This window comes from Daldinia childiae (assembly GCF_008694065.1).
Source record: "Daldinia childiae strain JS-1345 chromosome Unknown Scaffold2, whole genome shotgun sequence".
Classification (NCBI taxonomy): Eukaryota; Fungi; Ascomycota; class Sordariomycetes; order Xylariales; family Hypoxylaceae; genus Daldinia; species Daldinia childiae.
Window position 1 is genome coordinate 4932758 of NW_022984643.1, and position 17996 is coordinate 4950753.

General features: G+C 48.0%; 8 protein-coding genes across 9 annotated transcripts; 4 read left to right on the forward strand and 4 right to left on the reverse strand.

Moving 5' to 3' along the window:
• Nucleotides 1-485: 485 nt before the first annotated feature.
• GL218_02234 (putative kinetoplast-associated protein kap-like protein) lies at nt 486-2964 on the forward strand (the record flags this gene model as incomplete). Its single annotated transcript, XM_033578735.1, has 4 exons — nt 486-490; nt 546-971; nt 1140-2322; nt 2389-2964. The coding sequence occupies 4 exons, from the start codon at nt 486-488 to the stop codon at nt 2962-2964; spliced, it is 2190 nt and encodes a 729-aa protein (XP_033438816.1).
• An 891-nt stretch (nt 2965-3855) lies between these two features.
• On the reverse strand, nt 3856-4611 carry GL218_02235 (Coenzyme Q-binding protein coq10, mitochondrial; the record flags this gene model as incomplete). Its single annotated transcript, XM_033578736.1, has 1 exon — nt 3856-4611. One exon carries the CDS (start codon nt 4609-4611, stop codon nt 3856-3858), a length of 756 nt encoding a protein of 251 aa, XP_033438815.1.
• Nucleotides 4612-5122: 511 nt separating this feature from the next.
• Nucleotides 5123-6395, forward strand: GL218_02236 (tRNA(Thr) (cytosine(32)-N(3))-methyltransferase; the record flags this gene model as incomplete). Its single annotated transcript, XM_033578737.1, has 2 exons — nt 5123-5426; nt 5611-6395. 2 exons carry the CDS (start codon nt 5123-5125, stop codon nt 6393-6395), a joined length of 1089 nt encoding a protein of 362 aa, XP_033438818.1.
• Nucleotides 6396-6505: 110 nt separating this feature from the next.
• On the reverse strand, nt 6506-7889 carry GL218_02237 (putative tyrosine serine protein phosphatase protein; the record flags this gene model as incomplete). Its single annotated transcript, XM_033578738.1, has 5 exons — nt 6506-6863; nt 7339-7482; nt 7559-7634; nt 7705-7745; nt 7816-7889. 5 exons carry the CDS (start codon nt 7887-7889, stop codon nt 6506-6508), a joined length of 693 nt encoding a protein of 230 aa, XP_033438817.1.
• Nucleotides 7890-10721: 2832 nt separating this feature from the next.
• On the forward strand, nt 10722-12756 carry GL218_02238 (uncharacterized protein; the record flags this gene model as incomplete). Of its 2 annotated transcripts, XM_033578739.1 has the most annotated exons (2): nt 10722-12018; nt 12299-12756. In XM_033578739.1, 2 exons carry the CDS (start codon nt 10722-10724, stop codon nt 12754-12756), a joined length of 1755 nt encoding a protein of 584 aa, XP_033439504.1. The 2 variants fall into 2 exon arrangements, with proteins under 2 accessions (XP_033439504.1, XP_033439503.1); XM_033578740.1 differs by lacking the exon at nt 10722-12018 and having other exon boundaries at nt 12547-12756.
• An 873-nt stretch (nt 12757-13629) lies between these two features.
• GL218_02239 (FK506 suppressor Sfk1) lies at nt 13630-14599 on the reverse strand (the record flags this gene model as incomplete). The annotated part of the gene is made up of 3 exons (XM_033578741.1): nt 13630-14020; nt 14514-14530; nt 14579-14599. 3 exons carry the CDS (start codon nt 14597-14599, stop codon nt 13630-13632), a joined length of 429 nt encoding a protein of 142 aa, XP_033439502.1.
• Nucleotides 14600-15517: 918 nt separating this feature from the next.
• Nucleotides 15518-16820, forward strand: GL218_02240 (Serine/threonine-protein kinase KIN28; the record flags this gene model as incomplete). Its single annotated transcript, XM_033578742.1, has 2 exons — nt 15518-15734; nt 15805-16820. The coding sequence occupies 2 exons, from the start codon at nt 15518-15520 to the stop codon at nt 16818-16820; spliced, it is 1233 nt and encodes a 410-aa protein (XP_033438461.1).
• Nucleotides 16821-17093: 273 nt separating this feature from the next.
• On the reverse strand, nt 17094-17919 carry GL218_02241 (putative igr protein domain-containing protein; the record flags this gene model as incomplete). The annotated part of the gene is made up of 2 exons (XM_033578743.1): nt 17094-17792; nt 17917-17919. 2 exons carry the CDS (start codon nt 17917-17919, stop codon nt 17094-17096), a joined length of 702 nt encoding a protein of 233 aa, XP_033438462.1.
• Between the last annotated feature and the right edge of the window lie 77 nt (nt 17920-17996).

Here is a 17996-nt window from a genome sequence, read left to right on the forward strand (position 1 = left end):
CCTTTGCGCCCAACTGAGCCAGTCTTATTGGAATACCGGGATCCCCTAGATAACTTTTTTGACATTTGTACTGATCACTTGTCACGAGAGACTTGTCTACAAAACCCCATCCAAATTCCTCATTTAGATTCATTCTCGGATTGTTCCGCACGATAGTACACTACGCTCTATTTACATTCACCTTACTGTGCGACCCTAAAGAGAGAGATAAAAAAAAAAGCCACAGGACAACGGTGGATCAAAATTGCTAACAACACTGTCGCTAGAAACTTAGGTTAATCTACACCATTATTCTTATACTTGTTATCGGAATTCTACATACCAACGGCGACGCCCAGTTCAGAGAGCTGAGCTATAAATCAATTCAAACCCGCTCAGTGAGGTTGGCAACTTCGGCTACCGCCTAATCGCTAACCTCCCTTTGCTCCGACTTTCTTAGGTAGATCGTCGAGGGGAAGGGGTATCTAGACGCTAAATTATCACCAATGTCGTAAGTAGCGATAGTCTATTACTTATTCAATTCGCCATTGACCTCCTTATTTAAGTCGAAGATACAACATACGCAATCCACGCCACAGCGGTCCCATCTCGGACGAAGTTAGCTACTCAGAAGAGGAGGATTCAAGGCCTAGTGGAGGATCATATAGTCACGGACGAGAGGTTTCGGACGAGGACTCTTACGAGAGTGAAGAGGAAGAAGAGTTCGACGACGACGATATTGATCCAGAAGATTCAGCTTCTACTAGCCCTTCAAGACGCCACCACCCAGAGGCTCGTCCTCATCGCGCCCCATCCCGTGCCCCGTCTCGCACGCCGTCTGGACAGCAGCACAGGAGTGTTACCCATAGAGTACCCTCCCATTACGATTACGATACTTATCGGCAGGCGCCGAACCCCTCTACCAGTCTGGATTCAGAATACGATTACTACGGCCGGGGTGCCGCCTACCCACCGCCGGCCGGAGGGAACCAGTATTATGCCGGTGGCCGTGGCGCTTATCCCCAAAGCCACGTTGGCGGCTATGCTCCCCCTTATGGTGGAAGTGGGCAGGTAGTGCCATACGGACCGCCCAACCCTTACCAAAATCCTTTCGCCCCGATGAACGGAAATGCTGGTAACTATTTTAATAATGAGCATAGGTGGCCTGGTGGTAACGAAATGATGCCATTTGGCGGAGGTGGCGGTCAGAATTACTTCGGTGGTCAGCCACAGTATCCTATGCCGCACGGCATGGCACAATATCAGTGGTCCCCTCCTCCGCCTCCACCGACGGACATTGGCGGTCCGTCTCGAACACCTGCCCCAGCTCCAGCTCCAGAGCCCCCGAAGGAGGACCCTGAGAAGGAAGCCATGAAAAAGAAATTAGCTGAGATTGAAGCCGAACAAAAGCGGAAAGAACAAGAAGCTAAGCAAAAGGAGCTCGAGGCTCAAATCAGGATGGAAGCAGAGCTGGCATTCCAGCGAAAAATGGAGCAGATCAAGAGGGACGAAGAGATTCGTGCTGAGGAAAGAAAGATTGCTATGGAGAAATTGACCAAAGATATCGAGGATGCCAAGAGGGCAGCCGAGAAAGCCGAGGCGGAGCGTGCCCGCAAGGAAGCAGAAGCTCTCGAAAGAGCTGAGCGAAGTGCCCGTGACAAACTCGAAGCGGAACAGAAAGCCGAGGCGGAAAGGAAGAGGAAAGAGGCAGAGGCAGCCGCTCTTGCAGAGGCAGCTCTTCAGGCTAAGTTACAGGCCGCTATCAGGGCTGAAGCCGATGCAAGAGCGGCGGCGGCGGCCAGAGCTGCTGAGGAGGCTGCGCAAAGAAAGAAATTTGAAGAAGAGGCCAAGGCAAAAGCTGAGCTAGAAGCCCGCAAAAAGATAGAAGCTGAAGAGGCGGCCAGGGCAGCAGCCGCCGCAAAGGCTGCAGAAGAGCCGCGCGAGCAGAGAAAGAAATTCGAGGAAGAGGCTAAAGCAAAGGCAGAGTTGGAAGCTCGCTTGAAGCTGGAGGCCGAGGCGAACGCTAGGGCTGCAGCAGCGAAGGCGGCGGCGGAAGAGGCGGAAAGGCAGAAGAAAATAGAAGAAGAAGCCAAAATCAAAGCTGAGCTTGAGGCTCGTAAGAAGATAGAAGATGAAAAGGCAGCGGCGGAGGCAGCCAAAGCAGCCGAGGAGGCTAAGAAGAAGGAAGAGGAGGCACTGAAGAAGAAGCTCTTAGAAGAGGCCAAGCTCAAGGCTGAAGAAGCGAATAAGAAGAGCCTTGGTAAGGACAAGGCGCCGATTCGGTTCAAGGATGCTGTGGGGAGAAAATTCAGCTTCCCTTTCCATATATGCCAGAGCTGGCAGGTACGTCAAAAGTCTTATTTTTTTTTTTTTTTTCGCTTGAGGTCGGCATGCTAATTTACTCTCTAGGGCATGGAAGAGCTCATCAAGCAAGCTTTCAGTCATGTCGATGTTATTGGTCCCCATGTACAAGCTGGGCATTATGACCTTATTGGTCCGAATGGCGAGATTATTCTCCCCCAGATATGGGACAAGGTGATTGAGCCGGATTGGGCGGTGACGATGCATATGTGGCCTATGGATCGGCCGGCCATGCCTCAGGGAGGAGGAGCTATGAGATCTATACCTGGTAGACCAGGGGTCCACATGGCTGGTGGCCCATTCCCTCCGCAGGGTCTTAGGCCACAAGGCCAACCGCGCCCGGCAGCCAATGGTGGAATTCCACCTCCGCCGGGTCATCCGATGGCAATGGGTGCGGGCGGTATGCCTGCTCATATGGGGGGACGGGTTCCTTTCGACGGACGTCCAGTTGGGGGTCCCGGCGGAGGGATGCCTCCGAATATCATCCAAGTTAACAAGCCTCCTGGTAAGAAGCCAACCAAGAAAGTCCAGAGTGGCGTGCTTGGATGGATAGGTGGAGGAGCCGCGAAGCCCACTAAAGGCAAGAGGTCAGTCGCCGCGTCCATTATGTTTTTTGTTACATGAGCTCACAACTGAATGTGTAGTAGTAGAACTAAACGATAAGTTATAATCCATTCACGTGTGTTCCGAGGATACCTGGGCAACTCGATCTAGCCACTGTCAATTTCCACTTACTCCCGTGCCTTTTTCGCCAGGCACCAGTCCTGATTTTTATTCCCATCACCAATTTATTTTTTGGGGAGTTCTGCGATGGTCTCCAATAACAGATTCTGCATTATACCCCGGCTCGAGACGACTTCATTGTTTAAAGCGGCATTTTCCGCGGGCTTTTTTCTTCGAGCACGTATTATGGACGAAGTAATAATTACCACGGAGAACCAATATTTATTCGTTACAACTTCGATACCGGTAGACCTGTATCATTTCTTACTACTACCGCGTGTTTACATCTAGGACTATATTTTTTCTCTCACATGAGGTGACGATGTCTCACAGGCTAAGAATGACGAAATGTATGAGGAGGAAAGGCAAGTACATGGATGTTCTTTCAAGACGGCGAGCATTTTTGCCTTGTTGAGATTTGTTTTGAGAGGTTATATTCTCGGATGGCGTCGTGGTTGAGAAAGACTGGGGAGACCAAGACACATCCGGACTGATCTGTTACATATTTAAATTAGGAGTTACTATAAGTTTTGAATTAAATTTTGAGAATTTTGTTCTTAGGACTTGAGTTGATATGAAGATTTATTATGATTTTTGGTTGTCTAATTTTTAAGATAGTGTACATACGTAGGGTCTACATAGACAAATCAGTCAATGTTGGCGGACTCAATAGGAGGAGTTGCTCAGCAGAGAACTGATTCGCGGTCTTCTGTGAATGATAGGAGTATGGTACATCATTACATCGCATCGCATTAATAGGCGCGGTTCGGGATATATCAAAAATACAATCCCTCACCGCACGACCCCCGGATCATTCCTAGTCTCCTTCAGCACGCGCTGGGCCTGCTGCACAAACGCCTCCACCATAACGCCCGCGACCTTATCGGCAACAGCCGAGCTCACAGCCGTATACAAGGGGTTCGCGAATTGGTACTTTATCGTGAGCCGGACGTCACTCCAGCCATGCTGGAAGCGTTCTTGGCGGACCGCGTCGCGAGCCGGGACTACCGTCCATCGCGTTACTAGGCTCTTGAATACGCCCCGGCTGCCGATGTCCGGCCCGGGGTCTGTGAGGCCGTGGCTGCGCAGCGAGGAGGCGGGGATCTCGGTCCGCGCGTCGCCGCTTATAGCTTCTACGATACCGAGTGTGGGCACGCAGAATAGCCGGCTCGTGTAGGTCTCTTCGAAACCGCCCCAGCCGGCGGTTAGGTCGGCTTGGGTGGGCCAGCGGCGGGCGGTGGTGGTGGTGTGTGGGTTGCCGGGAGACGAAGAATTGGGTGAAGAAGACGGCGTTGGTGTGGGTATGGGGTCGGTCCAGCGTGTTACGCGCGAGACTTTGCAGTATGGTAGGAAGCGCACGTAGGAATCGACGTCGGCGATGATGTCGTAGAGGCGCTCGTGGTCGTAGGGGAGGCGGCGCGAGGCGGTTAGGATTTGCGGCTTGGTGGGGTCGGGGATGGAGATGAAAGTGCGCCGAGGTGGGTACGGGTTTGTTCGGAGGGTAGATAGCAAGCGCAGTGGACGTGGGAGGAGGCGTGCTGTCGCCATTGGAGACTGGGGAGCGAGGAAAAGTCCGGAGGGAGCCCAGGTAGGTAGTTCAAGGTGGGTTACGTTTATAAGCTATGTAGTAGGTACGAAAAGAGTGTTGTAAATTGATATGTAGAAATCTCAGAAAGTCTATAAATCCTGCATTTTAAAATCACACCGTCGTATAGCTGTCTAATTTAGGTCTATGTTACGACACAAGGAAAAAAGTAATATACAACAGAATCGGTGCTCTTCTAGCTAGAAGCGATAAGTATAAAAAAAGGTGACGTCGAATTTCATCGCGGGCATCGGTGGATTATCGATAAGGAAAAGCGCGCTACTAGTAAAAGCCCCACCCCATTCTGTGCTTAAATTTTCGTGGAATCTTTTTTCTTCCCAACCCAATTCTTTACCAACTCGTTTTTTTTTTCCACGGGCTCCCCCAATATCTAGCAAACACACCTTTGCGGTGATCGACGAGAGGACTAGTGAAAGGACTCAGTTGACAAGCACCGCATTTATATATCCCGCGATGGCTTCTGCTGTCGCAACTACCACGGCAGCATTGCCAGATGAGGAGCTGCTGGTTAAGGTTGAAGCGTTGACCGTGCAGGATGGTACAGAGGCTCCGTTGCCTGCCCACAGGAACCATGATCCGCAGAATAACTTGAAGAGGAGTGATCCTTTTCAGTTTGGATCGCGCTACCTTCAGGAAAATGATGATGTCTTCGAGTTCAATGCTTGGGATCATGTGGAGACTGACGACACTTATAAGGAGTATGCTGAGCAGCAATATGCCATGCAACGAGAGTCGCCAGTCTCCGATTTCGACAAAAGTGAGTAACATAGCCTTTCCTATCACCTTCGGTGTTGTGATGATACCATCTTATGCATAGTTCATCTGAATCTCTATGATGACCACATACATCAATTCTTTCGCTCCCATCTGACACACCTTACCTTTACAATTTCAATATTGCTACGTTTAGTAGATGCAACTGCTAACAAACGTAATCATAGGTAGATTTAATTCCGACCCTGCTAAGTGGTGGAATCTATTCTATAAGAATAACACGGCCAACTTCTTCAAGAACCGTAAATGGTTACAACAAGAATTCCCCGTACTTGACAAGGTTACTGCAGAAGATGCCGGTCCAGTCACAGTGCTAGAAGTCGGTGCTGGTGCCGGCAATACGGCGTTTCCCATCTTGGCCAATAACAAGAACCCCAAGCTAAAACTGCATGCTTGTGACTTCTCTAAAAAGGCTGTTGAAGTGATGCGTAGTCATGAAGAGTATAATACCGACTTCATGCAAGCCGATGTATGGGATGCCGCTAGCGAGGACCTACCACCCGGCCTCGAAGAAGGCAGTGTAGACGTTGTCCTTATGATATTCATATTCTCTGCCCTATCCCCGAAGCAGTGGGAGCAGGCCGTGCGGAACATTTATCGGGTACTCAAGCCAGGCGGTGAGGTTTGCTTCCGCGACTACGGCAGAGGTGATCTAGCACAGGTTCGATTCAAGAAAGGTCGATACCTGGAAGAGAACTTCTACATTAGAGGGGATGGTACCCGGGTCTACTTCTTTGAGAAAGACGAGCTGGCTCAGATATGGACGGGAACGTCTGCTATTATAGATGATACAAAAGACGATGGCGAAAAGACTGAGCCTTCGGAGTCGAAGGTACAGGATCCCTTGTTTGATATAGAGGAGTTGGGTGTTGATAGAAGGATGCTCGTAAATAGAGCCCGGCGGTTGAAGATGTATCGCTGCTGGATGCAAGGTCGCTTCCGTAAGAAATAGACATGATTTCACAACATTTATATGCGTACTAAAATGTGATTTTGTATTGTGTTTTTCAGTCTAAATTAACGATGTTATTTTTATTAAGTCACTTAGGCCGTAGATATATCCTACGCACTCAGCGTATCAACCAATCTCGCCCGTTCATCTCTTCCAAACCCAATACCATCCAAATAATACTCAAGATTGCCATACTTCGCATCCAAGTGCTCCTCAATCCTTTCCGCGAAATTATCCGCCACACCTCCCCACTCCGGCGAAAGACCAAGTTTCTTGATCTCATCGAGTCGAGCGTCATAGTCGTCTGCGAGGGCCTCGCGTGACAGCTGGTAGTCGTACGTGATTGAATCCGATGGTACGCCGAGGATCATCAACGCTAGGGCAACGATAAGGCCGGTTCGGTCTTTGCCTAGGGCGCAGTGTACTAGAAGGGGGAGAGATCTGTTGGATATTAAGGCGCGGAGGGGCCTAGGGGAAGGGGGTTAGTTTTTTGTTTCTTTTGGGGGGGAGGGGGGTTGGTGTGTATGGAGGTAGTAAGGGGTGAGTAAAAGATAGATGAATAGAAACACACACACAGAGAGAGAGAGAGGGGGGGGAGGGGGGGGGGGGGGGGAGAACTTACCTCAGCGATCTCAGGGCCAGACTGGTCTAGCGTTACAAACCTATACCTACGAGACCCAGCGGCTGCATGACTTCCCGGCCTAAGATGCTAAGAGCTTGATCGCGGTAGCCGAAGGATAAGAGGGCGAGTATTTTGCTACGTGAAGGATATGGTTTGTTAGCAGGTAGGTAGCTATAACCAGAATTATATAGTGAGGATATCCATCTATTCGACGATGGATATTGTTGAGGACAATAAGGCAATCAACTCTCATATATATATTGGTCTACTGGAAGAAGGGAAGAAGGGAGGGAAATGAAAGGAGAGGAAAGGAGGTCTTACAAGGAACTCCACAACTTAAGCTGTCCCGTGAGAAACGCCTCGAACCGCTCCCCCGTCACCTTGATATTGTGGTGCTTCACGCCGGGGATCTGTCCGGGCACGAGGACGTTGGTTGGACCTACTTGGTGCTTTTGCTGTTCCTTTCTGGATGGCCTCGAAACTGGTTAGTATCCGTGGCGTACCAGTAGGGGGAGAATGGAGGGTTATAAGGGCGGCCTACTTATTCCGGAGATCCACGATCGTTCGGATGCCTAGCTGATTTCTGATTCTCACGCGGTCTTTGGCGGTTGCTTTGTCTAGAGTATAGGTTAGTACGGTGATTGGTGTATGGAGGCAAGCAGACAAATAGGGGATTTTTTCTCTTACCCAGTCGCGCGGATCGGAAGAATATGCCTTCTCGGACTACCCTGAGTTGAAATTTTAGTTGTCCATGTTTTCATTAACGCTTACGAGGTGGCTTGGTCTGTGATATCTTACTTCCAGCCGACATGGTCGTTGATGGTCTTTCCGACGTCTCGGAAGTTGTCGATGTTGTCAAAAACGATGGACATTATGTCGTTGGTTCTAGCGACGATGTTGATATTCTTAGATGAATAAGCGAACATACAATAAATCAGGATATATTTGCGTGGTATCTTAGCGAGCTGGTTCTATGAGATACGTTGTACGTTATATAGTTGTTGACTTAGGACCTAGGTTTATAGAGTTGTTTGATTGTAAGTGCGCTCAACACTATAAATAGGTTACCTCCCTATATAGTTGGTAGGTAGGTACGCCTTGACCCTTCTCTGTTTTAGTTGATGCCGACTTAAACATCTATGTACGTTAATATTTTATGAGGGTTTCTCAATCATCAAACTACAAGTCATATTCCCAAAATTATAGTTATATGAACCTTTACCGCCTTCTACAAAACATCGAAGCTAGCGGTAATATATAGATTGAGATCTATCAAATAGAAAGACACTGAAGCTAATATTGGCTCTTAAGAAGCTCTGTAATAATTTTATTGATGGGCGCTGTCCTTCTTCTTCACCAGAGTCCTGTGCATGTGTGTTTGAATAGTTACGGTTCACCTCATATTCGAAATGGCTCCACCCCAGTGCCGCAATCCGTACTTTTTCTAGCGATGGCGTGAAGGCAGCTTTGTTTTCTAACATCCCAATTAACCAAGCGGGCCCTGAAGTCTCGGTACGCATCAAATGGTCGGCTCTCTCGCCTTCACCATAGCAAACCTCAAGCACCTGTAAGCTTCTCGGTAAGCGTTTCCATGGCATCTCTAAATGCTTCTTCAAAAGTAACGGATGAAGAATAGCCAAATTTTTCAATCTGCTGTACTGGCGAAGGTCGACTGGGGAGTCTTCCTTATAGATGCGGCTTGTCTCGCTTGCTGTAAAAACAAGTGTTTCTAGCGAGTCTACTTGGCTTGCTATCGCTCGTTCTAGCTGCCCGCGGCTAAAGTGGTTTCTAGGCCGTCCATTATACCATTTCGGGTCAAAATCATACCAAAGTTCCTTAAGGGCCGTTGGCCAGCTTAAAACTTGCGCCAAGGGTTTTCCGATAAGTGCGCATTTCGTCAATCGAAGGACTTGGACGGATGACGTATGGACATAATCCTGGTTTTGTAACTCCCAGCCCTCCGTCTGTTTCCACCAGTTCAAGGAAAGTGTGAATATTTGGGAGGCAAAACAGAGCTCGCACATCTATTTGTGAGGTACCGGCACGGCAATAGACGTCAAGGTCGACTGATCTTATATAAATAGCTAGATGGGGATGCAGCGACAAGGTAGAAGCAAAAGACTGAGAGAGGTTTTCGTCGAGAAATAAGGGAATGTGCCGGTATAAAACCCCGATGGCGATGCCGTAAAGCCGGCGACATACTAATAGAACCGGAAAGAGACGCCTTGCCAGGGTTATGCCTGTTCTACCGTTATCATACTCCCTGCGGAAAAATGGTCGGTCATCTAAGGAAGCTGGCAAGACTTCGGGAGTAGGCTGGAAATACGAAATGATCTCAAGAAGGAGCTCGTCCGAGAGGCCGAGAAGATGGCTCATGAATTCTTCAGTATCTATCTATTAATAGTCTAAAGAGCATTCATTAGATGGAGAAAGGGGACCTCAGTACGTAGGTAGGCTAGAACACAATAACTTAAGAGGTTAGGTAGTTAGGCATATAAGGCATACGATAACGTGGGGGAATCACATATTTTAGTTGGTTAGATACTTTGTATAAATCCTCCAATACAACGGCAGCTTTTGATATTCATTTTTGGTTTTAAACGGCAACTGTAACCAATATCGATAACTGTCGTATCTACATCAAAACGAATTACTTAATCAAGATTTACGGGGCACATGTTGATGAATAGAGGCTGGTGTATGACAATGACGTAATAGTTATTGGCATCCTCAAAGCCACGAGCGATGATGAAGACAATGATGAATCAATCATACATCCATAGTTCAAGCTACACAAAAAAGGAATTCATGCATAGCTGTTAACATCTTATTTCCATTAATAGGATTATGTCCCCAAATATATCCTTATTCATCTCTAGACACCAAGTATTATATACTTGTATATCAGGGTAGGAATCTATACTTAATATTCCTGGCATACGATTCCCAGCATCATCACACATGTCTTTGTCGTCGTGTAAACGAGCTATACCTAAGTAGTTGATCTGTATCTCTCGACTCATCATACCTACATCATCCCACCTTCGATAACTACCAGAACTTATTCTATTCATCTTTTTTTTTTTTTCATTCTCCATTCTTTCTCACCTTAAGCTCACCTTCATCCCACCTCCACTCACGTCTCCAATCAACCAGATCTCTCAATCATCTTATCTCCAATCAAACCCGGCAATTCTATGCCGATCCTTCTAAAAAAAGAGAAAGAAAGCCGAGAAATCTAGGTGAGGTCGAATACGACTATACGCGTATAGATGCAGCTGAGCGTTCGTCGTTCTCAGCCACATAATATATAACATGACCACAACCAATGAGATGGAAACACAGGGGGGTTTGGGGCGACAGCTACATGATGACGACACCAAACCGACAGGTAAGCTTCATGTCGCAGACTCTCTTTTTCTATTATCGTGACTTTTATTTATTATCTTTTTTTCCAAAAAATGAAATTACCAAAAAAAAATGCTGCCATCCTTTTTAAATTTATAAACGATAGCTAATTCTTTGTTAGTTCACTCGGGAAAGCTCATTTATGCAAAACCCCAAGACCTTCCGAGCTTCCCGTCTATTGGCCTCTCAAAAAAGGATCCGCAGCGAGTGCAGCTGCTGCTTTAGGTTGGGTCTCCAATACATCACCTGAGCTGTGGAAGCCGGACAAATCCGCTCCAGCTTCAGCTGCCGCCCTCATGGCGAAAGATTATAAGCTGAGTCCCGCCTGGGAACCCGTTCCTAGCCAGCACAGCGCCAAAGCCGCCCTTTTCGCGTCACAATCTGCCATGAGCGTCACCAAGCCCGCGAAATCCACAACTCCCGATCCTGGCCATTCTGCCGCAAATCTTGCTTTCAAGTCAGATCGGAGCGTACCTGGTTCTGTCCATGGGAGTCCTTTGGAGCGTCACAGGTCGTTACTTGCCGCGAAAGGTGCTATGGCGAACCGTCAGAGAGCGAAGTCCTCGCCGATTCCTAAAGAATCGTATCCGGATGAGGCAAATGCTGCTGCTAATGCCCTAAGTGCTGCGACCAAAGCTCATAGGCCAATTCGGTCACCGACAATAAGCGAAACCAGCGAGAATGCCGGTTCTGTCCCTTACACTAATATGAACAGGCAGATGTTCACATCGCGACCACCAGTGAAATCCGAAGTTGACGATCAGAAGAGAGCAGATATCCTTCATGCTTCTGCCGTCGCAATGGCCAAGAAGATGTATACTCAGCAGCAAAAAATGATTGATGCCAAAAAGGCACATGATAACGCTAACCCTCAAGAGAATGCCGATGCTTTTAGCAGCATCAGCGACGATGCACAACCTATACAGCTTACTACCTTGCAAGATGCGGCTTACAAGCAAGCACAAGCACGTCTAGCTAAGATGCACGAAGAGCACTTCAAGGGTCGGGAATATCAGGAGTATTACGGGGCTAAGCCGCTCACGCGACGATTTTCAATCAGGGGTAAACTCAGGAAAAGGGCTTCGAGCGATGGCGATGTTATTGAGGACCGGAGGCGATCACAGCAGATTAGGCAGCAGATGTCCTTATTCTCCAGCAAAATTTCTCAAGTCGACGACAAAAAGCGGCAGCAGGATCAAGAGGTATTGCTTGCTGCAGCTCAGAGGAACGTGCACGAACGTTTGAAAGGGATGGACGAGAAGATATCTGCCGAGACGGGAATGGTCCACCCGTCCACGCCAACACAGTGGGAAATGAAAGCACACGCTATAGCCCAGGCTAAGGCCGAGCAGCGCATAGGTCAGAGGCACGGACAGATCGATATTGGTGCCGGAAAGTATATGAGCCAAGATGAGATCGACGCAATCGCCGCAGCGAGGGTCAGGCCTGTTTTAGATGAAATTAACGAAAGGGTTGAGGAAGAGCAGGCAAGGCAAACAGAGTTACGTCTCGAGATGGAGAAGAAGAAAGAAGAGGAGGAGATCGAAAAGGCTCGGCAAAAAGAAATCCAGGATATCAATAAACGACTTAAGGGTCAGCTATGTTTCGTATCCCCGAGGTTTCATGCACCAACTAACAACTTATACAGAACAAGATAAGCAAGAGCAGAAAGAAGAGGGCAGAGGAGAAACACGAAGCCAAGGCGAGGAAAGAAGAAGAAAAAGCAGCTAAGGCAGAACAGAAACGGCTAGCTAGAACCGAGAAACGCAAATCTACAGCTGAACGATCCGGGGAAAGTCAAGATGAGCCGGACCCCACAAGTGGAACAGTAGTTATGAATACCGCGGGCCAACCCGTCAGCATGCCTCACCAGAACCGGAATTCGCCGCCGCCGAAAACGCTGAAGACGGAGTAGTGGATCGGGAATCGGTGTCACCCGGTGAAGGGTCGTCGAAAGGCGGCGTTAAGACATGGTTCAAAAACCGCTTTTCTCGAAGCGCGAAGCAACCGGAAGACAAAGGCAAATCAGTGGAGAGGGGTTTCGTCGGCGGGGTCGCCCTAACGGGCGTTAATAGCTCTACGAGCATAGATAATCGTAGCGCTAGCGTACGTGCTGTTGCGATGGCGGGGCGCGGACGAACTACTAATCAGGAGGACGAGGCTTCCGGCGCGGCGATGCCGATGAGCAGCTCGAGCGATGATGAGAACGAGTATTTCCGTGACGAGGTGCGAGATCAGCCCAAGACACCGTTGACGCCGCCTAGGCCGCTCCGCTCGTCGGTTGCGAGTCATAGTCCCAGTCGGGACTCGAAGTTTGTGGAGATGGTATGAGGCGAAGATTATTTAAGGCATGCTATTTTATCACGATATACACATTTTGCGCGCGGGTGGGGTTGTTTCTATGGCTGCTTTCAACTTACGGTTATCTATCTATGCTTTATGGGATGATCAGTCTACTTATTCCCTGGAATTCAAGAGAATTTTGGCTAGTTAAATTGGGTAAGACAATAACCGCAAGGAAGGATATAAGAACTTTGGTTTTTCTTGCACAGGGTTGGTTTGTTGGGTTTACTTGTTTGGCGTTGGTTTGCGCTCTACCTTTATGTGTAGGGGGTGGTGGTTTTATCAAACATATTTATATAACAGCGCCAATACCCCCTTTTCTTAGTTGACATTTTGAATCCTATACTGTCGATGTTTGACTTCTACATTTTGTACCCAAAATCTCACAAATGACACTTGCTAGTTCTACTAGGTTCACTTTCACATTTTACCTTGGAAATTACAAATGAAGGTTTTCAACACTGGCGTTTGAATTAAAGATAGCTGTATTATCCAATACATTCCTGTCGCTACCATACATAATGGTGTTATACTATGAAAATGCCGCTATTGTTTCTTATCTATCTCGGCCATGGCGACTAGACTAAACCGATGCATTGACGTTCTAACCGCCTAACTTGAACCCTCGGAATAATAACTAATGAGGAGTTATCATGCAAGATTTAACTTGTGCCTGGTTGAAAACCTAGATCTTTTTACTCTAATGGAGTAACCGAACGCCGTGACAAAATGTCGTGCTCCTAACCCTTCTAATCCTTGGTATCATCATTATCGTGATCTAGTGCCACCCCCAAACTAGCTCGGTACATTGTTCTATTGAAAAGAAAACTATCCGTAAATGCTGTGAACAAGCAGAGCCTCCTAAAAGTCTCTCTGGTCTGTTCTCACTTTGTGCTGGTGGCCGTGGCTGTCTGTCAGCGTCCTCTGGCTATCCTGGGTATGCCTATCCCCAGGTAGGACACTGGGATGCGTTGCATAGTAGGTCTCCTCCATCCGTCGCGTGGGATCCCCGATCGGGTGGGGGTTGTTCCGCGTAGTGATAGCGGGATACAAGTCGATGTAAAAGGAGAAGACGTAGAAGGAGAATACGAAGGCAATGACCCACTCGATAATAGCAGATGTGTTATGGTTGCCCCTAAAGTTAATCACGCCGAAGGCAATCGCTAGACCCAGCTCGACAACGACGAAAATCAACTTGACCCAGAATGAGATGCGGAGAACGCGATGTTGCCGGTTTTCTACGGAGAGATTTCTGGTTAGTTTTGGTTTTAACTGAAATAAACAGTATGTGGACTTACTATGACCAAGACGTTGATATTCCCAGCAAATGAAGATGGCTGAGAATAGATATCCTGCAATGAAGAGTAGAAGGAAAATATCGTGTAGTCTCGGGTACCGGAGAGTATCAAATCCGGACAGACAAGTCAGACCAATTGTACCAATCAAGGCGAAGACGATGCACAGGCCGCTCAGCACTTTTTACCAGTGGAAGTGTTGGGCACCAGTCGACCTCGATGCCGTAAGAAGCGGTCAGCCGCAAAGGATAAATCGAGAAATATCGTGGTGATGATGCATCCTGCAACAAACAACGGCTTGAGCTTTGAAGCGCCGACATCTGATATATAGGCGATTGTTTGGTCTTCCGTCATAGAGTCATAATGAACTCGGTTTGTGTCTATGATCCAATATAGAAGAAGTCCTAATAATGTTGCCAACCACATGAGGCCGGATATGATGGGAAATACCTTTGCGATAATGTTAGCTGCGTACGAAACGTCAATTAGGATAATTGAAGGCTTCTTTTGCTTACCCAATACGACAAGAACCGCATCGTGGATTGATTTCCTAAATTTCGTAATACTCTATAATTCCTCTATTGGTGGCAATGTCTAAATGATTATGTAGGTTATAAGGGAAAACAACCTTATAATAAACGAACGAAAGAGTTAAGAGAATACAATACGATACACAGCCCGGACAATAAAAGGACACGAGGACAATGAATTGCGACGACAGAAAAATAAGATTGCGCGTAAGTATAAGATGTAAAAGATCACGTTGTTGACGACGAAAGCAAGCCTCAAAAAAGATCGACGTATGACTTCATTCTACAGATAAAACTTAAACTCGGGCATCAGGGCGCCACAAAAATTTGTCTCCGGGACCTACGGGAAAGAACAAGGTCCGGCTTAGAATTACCAAGATAGGATTCGTCATTAGCGTAAAATGGAGGCTGGTTACCTATGATAGGACTTATATGAGCTGACTCGGGGTCTGTGGGAAATTAACAAGCCGACTCGGGCTCTTCTGGAGATGTGATGTTTTGCTAGCTCCTACCGCTTGCGATTCGAATCAAGAAATGGTGACGTCAATAGAGACTTGCGTGGAATGAAGATATACCAAAAACTAAGATAAATAGGTACGTACCTAACATTTCCATAATAAGCAAGTCATATATGGGTCACATCATGCTGTGCACACAGTAATAATCGGGCTGTGCATAATAACTTAAAAACTGTATGGTGTAAATATAATATGGAGAATATAGGAAAGATCTAGCCAACCATGGTGCATCGCATCTGCAAGATCAACATTCACCAATCACACTTAACCAATCCCTACCTTATCTTTATATTCGGGATCATAGCCTTGTCTCTTTCTTCCCAAGGCTGACAAAGAACCACTTCAACTATTACAACCTTCTGTTCCTCAGTTTTGAATAAACGAGGACGAAGGATTATATCTCACGATGGCGGTCTCGCCTGTAGTTGTGCATTCTACGGATGCTCCACCGAACCCTAGATCTTTATCGTCGCCTCTCAAGACCGTAACTTCAGCACAAGCATCATCCAATGGAACACCCGTGGTCTCAACAGCTGCACCGAATGTAGTCGCAGCAGCACAAGCAACCTCTCTAGATTTGGCTGAACAACTTAACGAGGAGGAGAAGCGCAAATATGTGAAGGGTATGTTAGGCAATTTATTTAGATGACTTAGAATAGAAGAGCAATACGCTAACTCGAGATCCCTTTGAAGGCAAGAAACTCGGTGAAGGTACCTACGCTAACGTCTACCTTGGTTTCCTTAAAAGCGATCCGACGAAGCTGGTGGCTATAAAAAAGATTAAGATACAGAAGGAGTACACGGAGGGGATGGCACCTGATGCCGTCCGCGAAATCAAGCATTTACAAGAGTTATCACACCCCAACATAATAACGCTGCATTCCGTCTTCTCTTCCAAAAACCAGAACCTCAATCTTGTTCTGGAGTATCTCCCCCTCGGCGACTTGGAAATGCTCATTCGTGACGTGGACCGCGTTAGATATGGTGCAGCCGACATTAAGGCTTGGATGGGTATGCTTACGAGGGCGGTGTGGTTCTGCCATGAGAACTTTGTGCTGCATCGTGATATCAAACCCAACAACTTGCTTATCGCCGCCGACGGAGAAGTGAAGCTTGCCGATTTTGGTCTGGCCCGAAGCTTCTCGGATCCGTATAAGCTAATGACGGCGAACGTTATTACGCGATGGTATAGGCCTCCTGAATTGTTGTATGGAGCCAAGCACTACTCAGGTGCAGTAGATATCTGGTCTGTTGGCCTAGTCTTCGCCGAACTGATAATCAGAACGCCATATATCGCCGGAGATACAGAGATGCGGCAGATCAGCCTTATCTGCACCGCCATCGGTACGCCCACGGAAGAGAACTGGCCGGGTGTCACCAAGCTACCCGCATATACTACGGAAGGAGAAATCCACCCTGTACGGGGAAGAGAGTACTATATGTCGTTCTTCGGCACAGTTGGCACCGAAGGCGTTGACCTCCTAATGAAGACGTTGATACTCGATCCTAAGAAGCGTATTACGGCCCTGGGGATGCTAAAGCACGAATGGTGGAACAAAGACCCTAAGCCCACGCGCAAGCAAGATTTACCGAAGAAGTCAGGCGGGCAGGAGAAAATCGGCGCAGATTTGAAGAGAAGGCCTGGCGTAATAGATGACGATAAGACTGCGAAGGTTGCTCGGAAGCTGGACTTCGGCGCAGCAAAATAGAATTCCGAAGGGCAAAGGGAGAGATTCTGGCGACTTGTAATGATTACCGGTCTGGCGTTTAGGAGTTTAGAGGTTTAATTGAAGCATTAGAGGTTAGGCGCTTATGAATGGATAAGGCATTTTTGTAGGATAACGAATTACAGCATGATGATTTGGAGTTTGATATAGCATGTGTAGAGCCTGCGGTTATGGCTATGGCTATGGCTATGGTAATAGTACATAAAGTACAGAGGTTTTTCATTTTTTTATATGTCCAGTTACACTACCCGTAATCTACAACTCGCCCCGTTCTCTCATCTCGCGCCTCTCGGCGATACGCTTCTTATACCGGACTTCGGTCCTTCTCCTCTCACCACCGTCGATCTTGTGGCCCCGTCGGTCCTCCCACATGCCCTCCGTAACAGACACCCGGACGCCCTCGCCGCCCTTAAGCGGCAGCGCGTAGGGGCCCACAATAGTCTTAGCGCCCGTGACTTTGTACCCGCGCACGCGGGATATCTCGTCCAAGCCACAGTCCTTGACGGAGCGCCCCGCCGGCACGTTCACCACGTACTTGTGCGGGTTGACCGCATCCCGATCCGACTCCAGGATCCGCAGGTCCGCCTTGCCGTCCTCCACGTGCTGCAGGTCCCCTCCGATCCCGTATTGCCCCAGGCGGAACCGTTGCCGCCATTGTAAGAGGTACCGTCGTGTGCGCGGGGGCTCGACGCCGAGCTCGCGGAGCTGGTCCGATGTTAGTGAGAACAGGGCCTCCCAAGTGGGGAACTTGGAGGCGTGTTGGCTTAGGCCCCGGCCGATTACTGTCAGTAAGGTCTGCACGTCGGGGACGAAGGGCGTGGGTGAGGGGATTTCTCCGGCGGGCCGCGTTGTGGTTGAGGAGGATGCGCGGATGGAGGATGTTGAGGGCTGGAAGGCTGCTCGGGGGGCTATGGGCGCTAGAGCGGTGCGAAGTTGTTGCGGTTTGAAAAGGGGCTATAGTGTGTTAGTAGAATATATATGTCATGTCTAAGTAACATGTCGTATATAGGTAGGTAGGTAGTTGTATATATAAGTCTTAGTTATAGTAGATGTATGTTTGACTTGCCTTTAAGCGCACCATCTTGACGGTAATATACCACGCTCTATCCTAGTCTTCAGGTCTTAGATGAGGTCCCCAGATAACCATACCCTTGCAAT